The sequence below is a fragment of the Electrophorus electricus genome, chromosome 14 (genome assembly GCF_041902795.1).
Source record: "Electrophorus electricus isolate QZ-2024a chromosome 14, ASM4190279v1, whole genome shotgun sequence".
NCBI lineage: Eukaryota > Metazoa > Chordata > Actinopteri > Gymnotiformes > Gymnotidae > Electrophorus > Electrophorus electricus.
Window position 1 is genome coordinate 26,932,835 of NC_137510.1, and position 12,557 is coordinate 26,945,391.

The 12,557-nt window shown below is 43.6% G+C and overlaps 2 protein-coding genes across 2 annotated transcripts; one reads left to right on the forward strand and one right to left on the reverse strand.

The window, feature by feature from the left end:
- The first annotated feature begins 420 nt into the window (after positions 1-420).
- Positions 421-4,693, forward strand: cdc42l (cell division cycle 42, like). The gene is made up of 6 exons (XM_035530803.2): positions 421-573; positions 1,387-1,491; positions 1,731-1,803; positions 1,883-1,992; positions 3,255-3,452; positions 3,731-4,693. The coding sequence occupies exons 2-6, from the start codon at positions 1,387-1,389 to the stop codon at positions 3,818-3,820; spliced, it is 576 nt and encodes a 191-aa protein (XP_035386696.1). The 5' UTR covers positions 421-573; the 3' UTR covers positions 3,821-4,693.
- A 936-nt stretch (positions 4,694-5,629) lies between these two features.
- On the reverse strand, positions 5,630-12,309 carry wnt4b (wingless-type MMTV integration site family, member 4b). The gene is made up of 9 exons (XM_027005911.3): positions 11,391-12,309; positions 10,882-11,097; positions 10,581-10,734; positions 9,739-9,823; positions 9,331-9,462; positions 8,922-9,064; positions 6,583-6,723; positions 6,161-6,323; positions 5,630-5,948 (listed from the first exon to the last, which is right to left on the reverse strand). The coding sequence occupies exons 2-9, from the start codon at positions 10,968-10,970 to the stop codon at positions 5,779-5,781; spliced, it is 1,077 nt and encodes a 358-aa protein (XP_026861712.1). The 5' UTR covers positions 10,971-11,097; positions 11,391-12,309; the 3' UTR covers positions 5,630-5,778.
- Positions 12,310-12,557: the final 248 nt, after the last annotated feature.

A 12,557-nucleotide genomic window follows, 5' to 3' on the forward strand; every position in this document is an offset into this window, starting at 1 on the left:
CCAAATTTCACATTTTTATACTTATTATATAACATACAATTCTGTACCTACATTTGACTGTTTACATTGATAATCAAAACGATTATTAAAAGTTAGCAACAAGACAAATAAAATGCATTAAACATACGGCGCAAATATATTAATGGAAATAAACTAGAATAAATTATACCTAAGTACTCTTACTGAGGTCAGCACTTTTATATTGGAAAAGAGGTCGTCTAGGTTAGAATGTTTCATTGTTATCTTCACATTCCTGGAAGATTCAAAATGCTCGTATTTCAGTTATAACATTTGGTTATGGCCTTTTTATTTCCAGTTACATCAAATTTCTAACACGTGTTGTGTGACTTTAATAAAGAATCCAAGCAACAGCCCAATAAAGGAGATTACTTTCGTACGGTAAATGGAAGAGATGGGGACGAAATACAAACAACGCACCACTTACAGGACATGACGTTTTCCTCGTCACGTAGGGTCACGCCTCTTTACGTCATAACGGTACACGCCTTCTTCTGTCTGTGTTGGTACTTGCAAATCCGGACGTAACCAACGCCTAGTCGGCGGAGAAAAACAGTAAGTGTTTTTCAGTAAATGTGTTGTAATGTGCGCTTTGTTTTCCCTTTTAATAATAATACATTCGTATGTGGTTTCCTTTTGTGTGTTTCGATGTCACTGTTCGCCTGACTTAGTCGTACTGAAATGGCGTTTTAAACGCTTCTAGCCACTGCTAGCTGAACTTGGCCATCGTCTCTTGTCTAATGTGATTAGGTTATCTAGCTTGGTTATCTGATATAATAGACGTGGAGATCAGTTGTGGTATAATATTTTACTTTTAAAACAACTATTAAAAGAAAACGAGATGACTTACTGGGACGTTTTCTTCGTGTACTCTTGTGTTTGGTTTACATTTGAAGTTGCTCGACTCAAATAGTGAGAAGCGTGAGAGACTGCAGCGTTTCTGTATCACTGTGGCAGGTTTAGGTTTAGGTTCAGGTTCAGTGTTGGGTTAGGTTAGGGTTAGTTAGTGTTATGGTTACTATCTGACACGCGGTCAACCTTAGAGTTCTACTGTCTACCAAACCGATCGAAACCGAAGGGTTTTGCGCTCTTGTCGGTAGGAGGAAGTGACTAATAAAGTTGACAGACTCAACCTGCGAAGTAGTTAGAGGAACACGGCCTGCCTCCTTCAGGACGCCTGCAGGGCTGGTGTGTGTCCTGCACCAGACATCCTGCACGGGTCTTTTGAACTTGCGGAAATTGGTTAGCTGGTTCAGTGTGTTTCTCTCTGTCCATCTCGTCCAGATTCAGGCAGGCTTACCGTCCAAGCTTAATAACAGTACTGCATTGTCGCACAGCTGACATTTGCTTGCCGCATTTTCAATGCAGATGCAGACGATTAAGTGCGTGGTGGTCGGGGACGGAGCTGTTGGGAAAACCTGTCTCCTAATCTCCTACACAACCAACAAATTTCCTTCCGAATATGTTCCCACGGTGAGTGACGAGAAGGCCTGCTTCACTGCGGGGAATTTCTACACACCATCAAAGTGGTGTTACAGTTTACTGAACATGTTGTGAAACCTTTAATTGACATTATTCATAGTAGAAGACAGTAGTTTGTTTTTCAGGTGATTTTTGTGGTCATTAAAATTTAGCCCTAGCTGTATAAATGAACTTTTCCTGAATGTGACCTGTGGCTTACTAATACTGCTGAAAATATCTGTGTTTTCCAGGTATTTGATAATTATGCTGTGACTGTTATGATTGGCGGAGAACCTTATACATTGGGCCTTTTTGATACTGCTGGTAAGCTGTGTGTATAAAGGGGTATGTGTGTGCGCGCGTGTGTGCGCGCATGCTCATGTCACTGTCTCTGCTCTTTAAGGCCAGGAGGATTATGACAGACTCCGGCCTCTCAGCTACCCACAGACCGACGTCTTCCTTGTCTGCTTTTCTGTTGTCTCGCCCTCCTCCTTCGAGAATGTCAAAGAGAAGGTCAGTTTCCTCCATTTGATCTCATTTCTGCCTCTCACTTCAGGATGTTGCTCCAGGCCAGCAGGGGGTGACACTGTTCCAGTTTCCTCTCTGAGCAGATGCATAGGGACCATTCACAAAGGTGCCAGTGGGATTCTGGGTTTTGAAACAAAACCTATCAAATATTGAACTGCTGTAGTTGGACTGAAGTTGGATGTTTGTCATCAACTCTGATTATATTTTCATTGGACTTTACAAGTATATTAATATTTAAAGTAAATATTTTTGACATGTTGCAGGTGTTTGTGTGTGATGGCTATAGCACAGAGACACACACTACATTTAAATAGAAAAAGAAAGGGCAAGGATCAGTGGGAGGTGTGGTTTTAATAAAGAAAAACGGAATGTTTACAACATACAGATCTCGGGGCCCTACCCTATGTACCCATCTTACTGGCTTAGTTGACTAGCTCAGATAAATCAGTGTTTACAATGTTTATTATACATGTATAATTGAAACAAGCCAAGCTTGTTCTTAAAGAGATACTCCCAGTTTTTTTTTTCTTGAGCGGTCTAGTCTCTAGACACCAGATTAGCACAGGGAGGACTTCTGATGCATTTCTCTATGTAGAAAAGAATGAAAAACCTGTTGACTTGAAACAAAATTACAATAAAAGACCAAAAGGGTAATTGTTCAATTACTTCAAACATTTACTGATGGATGTGGCAGTATAATGCTAATTCTAAGTTATATATGTTACACTCTTAACAACAAATGTCAAGATGACATGAGGGAACAATTTACAGAGTTGTGTTAATGTTTGCTTGTTTTAAGGTGTGTGCGTGCGCGTGTCCTAAGGTGTTGAGGTGTGTTCTGGTATGAATGTTGTGGCATTACCACTTGTATGTCTACAGTAGGCTCAGAGCTGACATAAAACACACCAGCCCTCCCACTAGAAAAGTGGTCCCATCTTTTAAAGAACCGTTTATACATATTTGCATCTTAATTCACAAATGCCTAAACTAAATTTGAGAAAATATTCTGCAAAAATGTTTCACTACTTGTGAGTCAAAAGGTTTTTTTTGCTTTTGTTTATTCTGTTGGTGTTTTTCTGTCTCTTTTAAGATGAACTGTGTTGACATTGTTGTCCCTGGTAATTGGCAGTATGCTACAGTTAGGATGAAGAACACGGGAGTGTCCCTAACCCTAGGGTTCCTTTAAGTCAGCCTACCAAAGTTTTCACATGGGGTTCCTGTTGTCTCTCCCACCCGCTCTGCGCCAGTGGGTGCCAGAGATCTCCCACCACTGCCCACGCACTCCGTTCCTGCTGGTGGGCACCCAGGTGGATCTGAGAGACGACAGTAACACAGTGGAAAAACTGGCAAAGAACAAGCAGCGCCCTCTATCACCCGAGAGTGGAGAAAAGCTGGCTAGAGACCTCCGCGCTGTCAAATACGTGGAGTGCTCCGCCCTCACCCAGGTAAAGAGTGGAGCGCTTATGTCAGCACACACATGGAAGCTGCTTTTGTCTTACCTCACTGTGCTGGAGGGTTGCCCAGGCTCCCAGTCACATGGTAACACACATCTTGCAAAATCAGCCAGTACGTGTGTGGGTGATGCAGGTTTGCATCTGATCTTATATGAGATTTAAAGTGTAATTCCTGCACATGTGTGAGACCCACTTTTTTCACTTAGTGTTTACATGGGGTTTGACATTTTGACCCTCTCTCTTTCTCCCCCTCTCTCTCGCTCGCTCAGAGAGGACTGAAGAACGTGTTTGATGAAGCCATCCTGGCAGCTCTTGAGCCTCCAGAGACCAAGCCAAAGAAGCGTTGTGCTCTGCTGTAGAGGAGATGACGCTCCCAGTTAGCCCAGAGATAGGGAGAGTTAGCTGGCAGACTGGGAGAACTTAACAAACGTGACAACAACAGCAGAGACACATGCCTCCTGCTTTTAATCTGTCAAGACCTAAAGGAGACTTGTAACGGAGGATCCTGTTGTTGTTATTGCATTTGACAAGACCATATCTGAGACCTTCTAACTCCTGCATTCAAATGTATTCATGTAGGTTCATGTCAGAATAATTGTCATTTTGGTGGGAGGTTGACACCTGCAAATAATCTTTGTAGACTAATTTCTGCCCTTTGTCTTATGTTGTGTTTGGGACATCTACAGCTTCCTTTCAGAGCTGGATGGTGGATCCCAACACTGGATTAAAACTGTCTGTTGCTTTGTTTTGTCAGAGTGGGTCTCCTGCACAGTGTTTGTATAGATGTGAGGGTTTCATAGTCGTAGGCAGGAGCTGTCAGAATGGCGTGTTGGATAACAGGTCACCGCCACAGTCATCCGCTGTGCCTTGCCTGCACCCATTCAGTGACAATGGTGTTTCTAAGCCCCAGTTCATGCAGTACCCAAAGCAGCCTACAGGGTGCAGCATTTCCTGAGTGAGGCCCTCAATATAATGTACTGTAATAAAGGTGTTTTCTCCCTTTCAGGTTAATGAGTTTAGAGGTGATATGGTTTGAAACCTTTTTTGTTTTCCTTTTAATAGACCTATTTTTTGATTGTGATTTACTGATGTAACAGTTTGAAATGTGCTATTTTTAAATAACAGTTTAAAAACAAAGTATACATTTAAACTGGCCTTTAAAACTTTAGTTCAGCTCTGTGATGTTTGTATCTCACTATATTTGTAATAAAAGTGATACAACTCACATGAAAGCTCTGATGTTTTATTAGCCCTACTTATCATGTTCAGTGGATAAATATTTGTAAACTATTCCTGCAACAGTCATATTGACTGATGTAGCAGTCATAGGTCGGGTGGTAGGTGTGCTGCCACAGAGCGAGCCAGCGTTTGGGTGTGAAGAGCAGTTTATTACAGCAGTGAGACAGGTGTGCAGAGAGACAACACGCTCACATGTGAGACAGGCGTGCAGAAAGACCACGTTCACACGTGAGGTGTGCAGAGAGACAACATGCAGCTGCAGCAGCAAACAGTAGTGGCATTCAAATAAATAATGAGGGTCAGAGGGTAACACTGAAGAGAAATTATAGGCACTGGCTATTTTTAAATGACCCTAGTCTAAATGTATAGTGCTATTATATACTAAAGCAACAGGGTTAATTTGCACATAACTCTTAAGTAGGTTGGGGGTACAGCAGTATGAGTTAAGAATAACTACTTTGTGTGTGAGAGAGATCTTCAGTGTAATTTGACCCTACTGTCACACTGAGAGATCTTCAGTGTAATTTGAACCCCCTGTCATCTGAGCTGGGCCTCATGTGTTGGCATAGGAGTGGCTGGCTGATCTGAGTCTGGAGTTTGGAGATACATTTGCAGTGTGCCAGTGGCACTGGGTGAAATCCACACATTAGTTTGTCAGCTCTTCCAAAATGACTCTTTAGAGGAATTGTTCTGTTTTTAAAGCTGGTTTTAACTCATTCCTGGAGAAAAGGCTGTGTAGGCAGATCTCTACTACACCACCAGGTGGAAGCATATTACTATAGGTCAAAATACCAACACAGCCTGCGGACTCTGCAGAAACACATGAACAATGCATGGCACTGCTGTGCTTCAAACCGAAACCCCACCTCTAGAAACTAGTTTACAAGTATTAATCTAAAAGGGGTGGATTCTAGTACATAGGTTAAACATTTCTTAAATGGCTTTTTAGGAAGTTATGTGTGTTTTTGTGTATAAGCAAGTGAGAGGGATATCTGGGTCATTGCAGACTTAGTGTGTTTCTGTGTGTGTGTGTGTGTGTGTGTGTGTGTGAGAGAGAGAGAGAGAGCGAGCGAGTCAATCACTCTCTGCAGGTGTGAATGAGCACAGTGTTTTTGCACTGCTGACACCTGACCGAGCAGCACCAGGAGAACTTGCAGGAGCAGCGCTGGACCACTTCAGCCCGTCCGGCTCGAAAGCCCGGTCCACAACACACCAGCTCACAGCCATCTGGCGCTAGGCGTGACGTCCCTGCCCCAGAGAGGAAGAGGAGGAGTACAGAGAGGGAGTATGACACAGTGCTCTTACAGTGTGTGTATGAATGTGTCAGTATGAGCATGAAAATGTAAGCGTGTGTGTGTGTGAAAGAGTGTGTCAGTATGAGTATATGCAGGACTGTGTGTGTATCACTATGAGTATGTGCAGGTGTGTGTGAGTGTGTGGATCTGTTTTAGTGGGCTCACCGTTGCAGCGGCGTCCTGCTGTCCCTGGGATGCCGTTTTCGGGATCTAGTTTGCAAAAGTCTGGGGAGGGGGCCAGGTAGACCAGGTCACGGGCAGACGGGGGCTTTACCTGGGAGTCCTTCGGCAGTAGAGCAGTGCGTGAGCCTACCCGTGTGAGACGCACCTGAGAACAACCAGACAGAGGCACGACCTATGACCTTATGACCTTCCCACGCTTCCCTGGGCATCAGGACAGCCCAGCTGATAGAGTTTCTGTTAGCAAAGCAGTAAACAGCATCTGCGCTTGTGTGAAGTTTTGAATTTAAACCTTTAGCTTGAGTGTTTGTGAGTTAAATTACAGGTCCTGACCAGTAGGAACCCTGGACTTGAGATCTTTAAGGGGTTATGGGGTCAAAAGGTCAGGGGTAAAGACTGTACTGCACCTCTGTGGCTCCATCAAAGCGCTCCTTCAGCACAACACCGACACGCCGGAACGGGGGCATGACCTTCCAGCAGGTCCTGAGCTCACAGGAGCCTGAAACACCATGACACTTACACTCCACCTGCATGTTGTGGAGGATAGCCTGGGGTTGGGGGTGGGTGGGAGGGAGAGACATAGTCACACTGAAGATTTGAGTCATCAGTGATGCACCACATTAAGATTGTTCATGTTGCTTTCTGCAGTAGAGTTTATGCACTGTGTATAGCAGGATGTTGTATATATACATAGACAGTATATGTGTACACATTACAGTATACATACTGTGTACAGGGTATATAGAGTATATATTCCTGTTTACTGCTCTGTTCATCATCTGTGTTTAAATATTTTTGTTTGTCTACATATTAGCACTGTTTATCTGTAAATGCTTTGGCAATACATGATTTTTCCATGCCAAGAAAGCTAATTTAAATTTTAAAAATGAAATGTAGAAAGACGACGCTCACCAGAGAGTCTTCCAAAAACACATTCTGAAAACCTTTACAAAGACATATCTAAGATATAGCCACATTAACATTACAATATGATGAAGCAAATATTGCAAATAACTGAGTGCAACTAAAGACAAAACCTGATCAATTATCCAACAACACAAGAGTAATTGGCACAGAAACTCAAATCCTTCAAATTAAATGATGCTTAAATATAGCCCATCTGAGCTACAGAGAGCCGTGTGAGCAGTAATCTGGCCACGGATTTGTGTGATCAGTAATCTGGCTACGGATTTGTGTGAGTTGTAATATGACCCTGTATTTGTGTGATCTGTAATCTGGCCCTGTATTTGTGTGAGCTGTAATCTGGCCACGCATTTGTGGGAGATGTAATCTGGCTCTGTATTTATGTGATCTGTAATCTGGCACTCTATTTAGCAGCATTTTAATCACAAGGATTTTAACATTCTTTAGCAGACAGTGTCCTGAGTGAGAGTCAGATTGGCTTCCTTCCAAATCATTGTATGACTAAACACATTTACACCCTACACACTCAATCAATAAACGTGTAAATCAATCAACAATGGTAAAATCTTGCCTGGCTTTTAAAATTGTTTTAAGGCATTCGATTCTATTTGGCATGGTGAACTTTTTTCTAAACTGTCTATAGTAATGTAGAGTGTAAAGTCTTTGAGGATATTTAATTGATTTCTTTGGGAAACAAGTGTTGGATAAGAATTGGCAGAAATTCACAGAAACCGCCAGAGTTCTTCATTCAGGAAAGAGGGATGCAGGGATGCAGTGTCAGCTCAGTTTTTACATCAACTTGTTCATGGTGCAGTTGGATAAGTCTGCATCCCCTGACTCACTCTAGAGGGAAGAGAGGGAACTTACATTCCTGTCACACACTGCACAGATGTTCATGCAACACTTGGACATGCTGGAGAACTTCTGTCAGAACCAGAACCAGGCAGGAAACCCAAAAAAGACTAACATCATGGTCAGACACCAGTTCACTCTAAGCAGCATGGCCTACAGCTCATGGTGTAGTGAATGCACTAAAAGAAAAACCTCTTTATGCACTTTATGCAATAAAGAGGAGATTGATATACCCATTTCAGATTGGTGCAAATGATTTGAATGTAATACTGCAAATTGTGCTATATGGTAGTGATGTATGGGGTCCCTCAGTCATCACAGGTATACATTTGGACAACAGCCAAATTATACTGTATGCTGTCAACAAAAATGGCCTTTAAATTTCTGGATACTAGTTCCAGAAAAACGCTGAATTTAAACACCAGTTTCAGAGAAACACTGAATTTAAACACCAGTCTCAGAGAAACAATGCATTTAAACAACAGTCCCAGAAAAAAACACTGCATATAAAGACCAGTCCCAGAGAAACATTGCATTTAAAGACCAGCCCCGAGAAACACAGCATTTAAACAGCAGTCCCAGTAAAACGTTGCATTTAAAGACCAGACTCAGAGAAACACTAAGGCAGACCCTAGAAATGAACCCTAACAACATTATTATTATGATTATTATTGTTATTATTATCCATGGTGGTTGTGATTTTATTTTGTTATTGTTATTTTGCTGATGTTACTTTTATTAATGCAATGACCAACTGACTTTTGAAAATGTTAAAGTTTATTAATATGAATTTTCTGGAACTGAAATTCCAGTGCTCTGACAACATACCTGTATTTCACACAACCATTCAGAATAAAGCCATCTTGAGAGAGAGAGAGAGAACGAACGAGATAGAGAGAATGAGATAGTGAGAGAGTGAGTGAGTGAGCAGAAGTGAGGGACGATGCTATAGTCAGGCATCTAAACGTACCTTTCGCCCGGCCTCATTATTGTGGATGTTCATTAGTGGTCGCCCTGATGACGTACCCTTTGCACGCTCTGGCTCATCCACAAACGTCTGTGAGAACGCCACACCATAGGACAGATTATCGGAACAGCCTGACCACTGGAACCCTGAGGAAGGGTGAAAATGAGAGCCTGTAAGGATGGGAGGGTTTATGTATGAGAGCCTGTAAGGATGGGAGGGTTTATGTATGAGAGCCTGAAAGGATGGGAGGGCTTATGTATAAGAGCTCACACTATGTAAAGATCTGGGGTTACTCAGGTCTAGGTGTTTTTTCCTCATTAGTGTAGGCTGTGTGTGCTGGTGGTTTTCCTCTTGTTAGTGTTTTTTTCCTCATTAGTGTAGTGCAGTAGTTTTTCATGGCTGGCGGACTCACCTTCTGGGCTGAGCCCTCTCACCTTCCGGTCACAGCCACACCTCTCTAGCTCCCCCCTGCTGCAGCCCCGTGTCACTGCAACAGCCACCGCAGCAGAGGACAGAGCATGCATGAATGCTGCCTCCCGCGTGCCTGCAGAGAACAATCACACACACACACACACACACACACACACTTAGCCAAGAATGACACCACCAGCAACTGGCACCAGTGACACCAGTGACTCCAGTGTCATAGTCAGAACTGGTTGAGGACTGCCTCTTCTGAAGGCCTGGTTTACAGAACTCACAATGCAACTTAAGATGGGAAAACAGGAAAAATGCTTAAGTAAAATTAGAATGCAGTATCGTGTGATATGTGGAACAGCAGAAGGCAACCTCTAGCACGAGAAACCCAGAAAGTTCTGACCTTGGTTCATGACCCGACCAAACACGTTAATGCCACGAGGTGTAGTAGAGCAGTTCCAACGACGGTTACGGAACTGGTGCTGGCACTGCCGAGAGACAGACAGGCAGAAAGAGAGAGACAGACAGGTAGAGACAGATTGAGCACTTCAGAAAGGTTCCTGTCAAGTAAACATGCTATTGTTCAGACAGTGACCCTTCCAAAATACACTTTATAGTTTGCAAGAGTGTGTGTGAGTAAGAGAGTGTAGGTAAGCGTGTGTGTGGTGGGTAAGAATGTGTATATAGAGAGAATGAGCTGTTTTGGTTTGGTTTTGATTAAGAATCTGTGATCATTTTTTAATTGTATTAAATAATTTTAAAATGATCTTGTATTTTTTACTAAAAGTGTCCAGACTGGGTTAGGGTTAATGACACTCCCCCTGATCCAGACTGGGTTATTGTTAATTGTGTCTCATCCAGTCCACCTTTCATGATTATTGATTCTTTTCACCTGTTTCCCTATCACCTTGCTGTTTATACTGATCTGCTCCACTCTGTGTTTGTAAAGTATTACTGTGCCTGGCTTATGTGTACTTTGTGGATTTTGACTATTGTCTCTGCCTCAACTCTTTGTTTGCCTGTTCGGATTGATCCCTAAGGACTGTGTACTCGTTTACGATTTGGCTGTATCCTTTGACATTTTGTCTGCACTCTCTGGTTCATGACCCACATCTGTTTTTTGCTTGTATTTGTGTTTCTGTTTTGTTGGATTTAGTGTTTGTGGATGTGTTAGATTTAGTGTTTGTATATGTGTTGGATTTAGTGTTTGTGGATGTGTTAGATTTAGTATTCACTGTCTTTTACCTCTTCGATGACCATCTCTGCAGCTCTCCGTACAGATTCCATAACCTCCCCCCGCGCACGGCACACCCCCACCTGCCCTGCCGAGAGACCCCTCAGGCGACCGCATGACCCAACGCCTGAAATCGGGCGAGAGCGCGGCAACCGCATCAGAGAACTATAGGGACAAGAGAAAGAACAAGAGACAAGGAAAAATGAGAATGTTGAAAAAGACAAAGAGAGGGTATGTGGGAGAGAGGAAGATGTCACCATCTTTTACATGTTATTGCATTCCAAACAAACGTGTTTAGGCATGCTCACTTACAGCCAGTTGGTCGCCATGGAAAGGTGGGTTGCCCATAGCAACAGCAGGAGGAGTCGTCCCGTGTGATTCACAGAGGAGACAGTGGGCATCAGACTGCTTGTCACTCGGTCTGCAAGGTGGTCTTGTGCTGGGGGAAGGACACGCTGCAGGTGTGGAGCCGTGGGTCTTCCTGTCTTATTGTCTTAGTCTCTGTGTTGGGGATTGTCCCCTCATAATCTGATGAAAAAGATCATTATCCGTGAACTGGAAATGTCCTTCAAAACACACATACAATCACCATCTTAAACTCCTTTCTCCTACGCACCCCCTTTGAGTTAATATGACAACATTTTTAGAGGACGCGTCATCACTGCAACACACTTTATCCTATTAACACACTGCATTTTCTAAATTCTAATCAACGTTCAGTCCTTGTGGAGTCTTTTGTGTATGACCAGTATGTCCACACCTAGAGGAGGCAACTTGTTCATAGGGGGTACAGATTAACAGACATGAGGAGTGAGTCTTACCAGTAAAGAACGTGTCTTCTGCCGCTCTGCTCGGACCGGCGGCCAGCCTGCCTGTGCTCAAAGCCCAGGCCACAGAGAAATCAATCCAGATTTACCTTTTAAAGTCACTCATTAGATCCAGCAGAATCATATGTCCCAAAAGCCAGCGATTTTAACCAAGCAGGTTATGAATATTTCTTTTTTATCCTTTTATAAAAGTGTTTTTTATCATATTGCAGTTCTATTTATCTCACACTATCTATGCTATGTAGGCTTCCAAAGAAGTAGACCAGTGAACTCTAACCAGACGCGATGCGGTTAAAGTGTATCCTTATGCTGGAGAAGCACATGTGTCTTAAGTGTTTGTTTCAATCCGTTCTCCAAACACTGACTGTCGTAGTAGAATCGTGGAGGATGAGTGGTGGTGGAGATGGTAAGAAGCCAGTTATAAAGGAGGCATGGACAGAAAGAGAGGGAGAGAGAGAGGGAGTGAGGGATGGGGACAGAGGAAAGGCAATGGGTCAGACTGTATTAGGAGTGACAGAGAGAGAGATAGGTTTGGCCTCATTATTACTGTTAGCAGAGAACACTGTGTGTGACCTCAAACATCAGTGCTTACGCAGAACAGTGTGTGTGTGTGTGTGAGGGGGGTTCCTCTGTGAAAGTGTATGACGTAGATGTGTCTCATCCAGTGTCAGTGAATCTTGCATCAGAAAATGTTACCCCTTAAATCTTGCAGCTCTTATAAAATGGTTTTGTGTGAAAGTCAGCAGAATGTGAGAAAGAAATACAGGCCACCATGATAAATTATCTTAAATGTACAACAGCACAGTCCTGCCCCACAGCTGTACACTACAGCCCCACAGCCCCTCAGCCCTACAGCCGTACACTACAGCCCCACAGCCCCTCAGCCCTACAGCCGTACACTAGTCCCACAGCCCCTCAGCCCTACACTACAGCCCCACAGCCCCTCAGCCCTACAGCCGTACACTACAGCCCCACAGCCCCTCAGCCCTACAGCCGTACACTAGTCCCACAGCCCCTCAGCCCTACACTACAGTCCCACAGCCCCTCAGCCCTACAGCCGTACACTACAGTCCCACAGCCTCTGAGCCCCACAGCAGTATCCTACAGCCCCAGTGCCCCACTGCCCTACAGCCATACACTATAGCCCTACAGCCCCAAAGC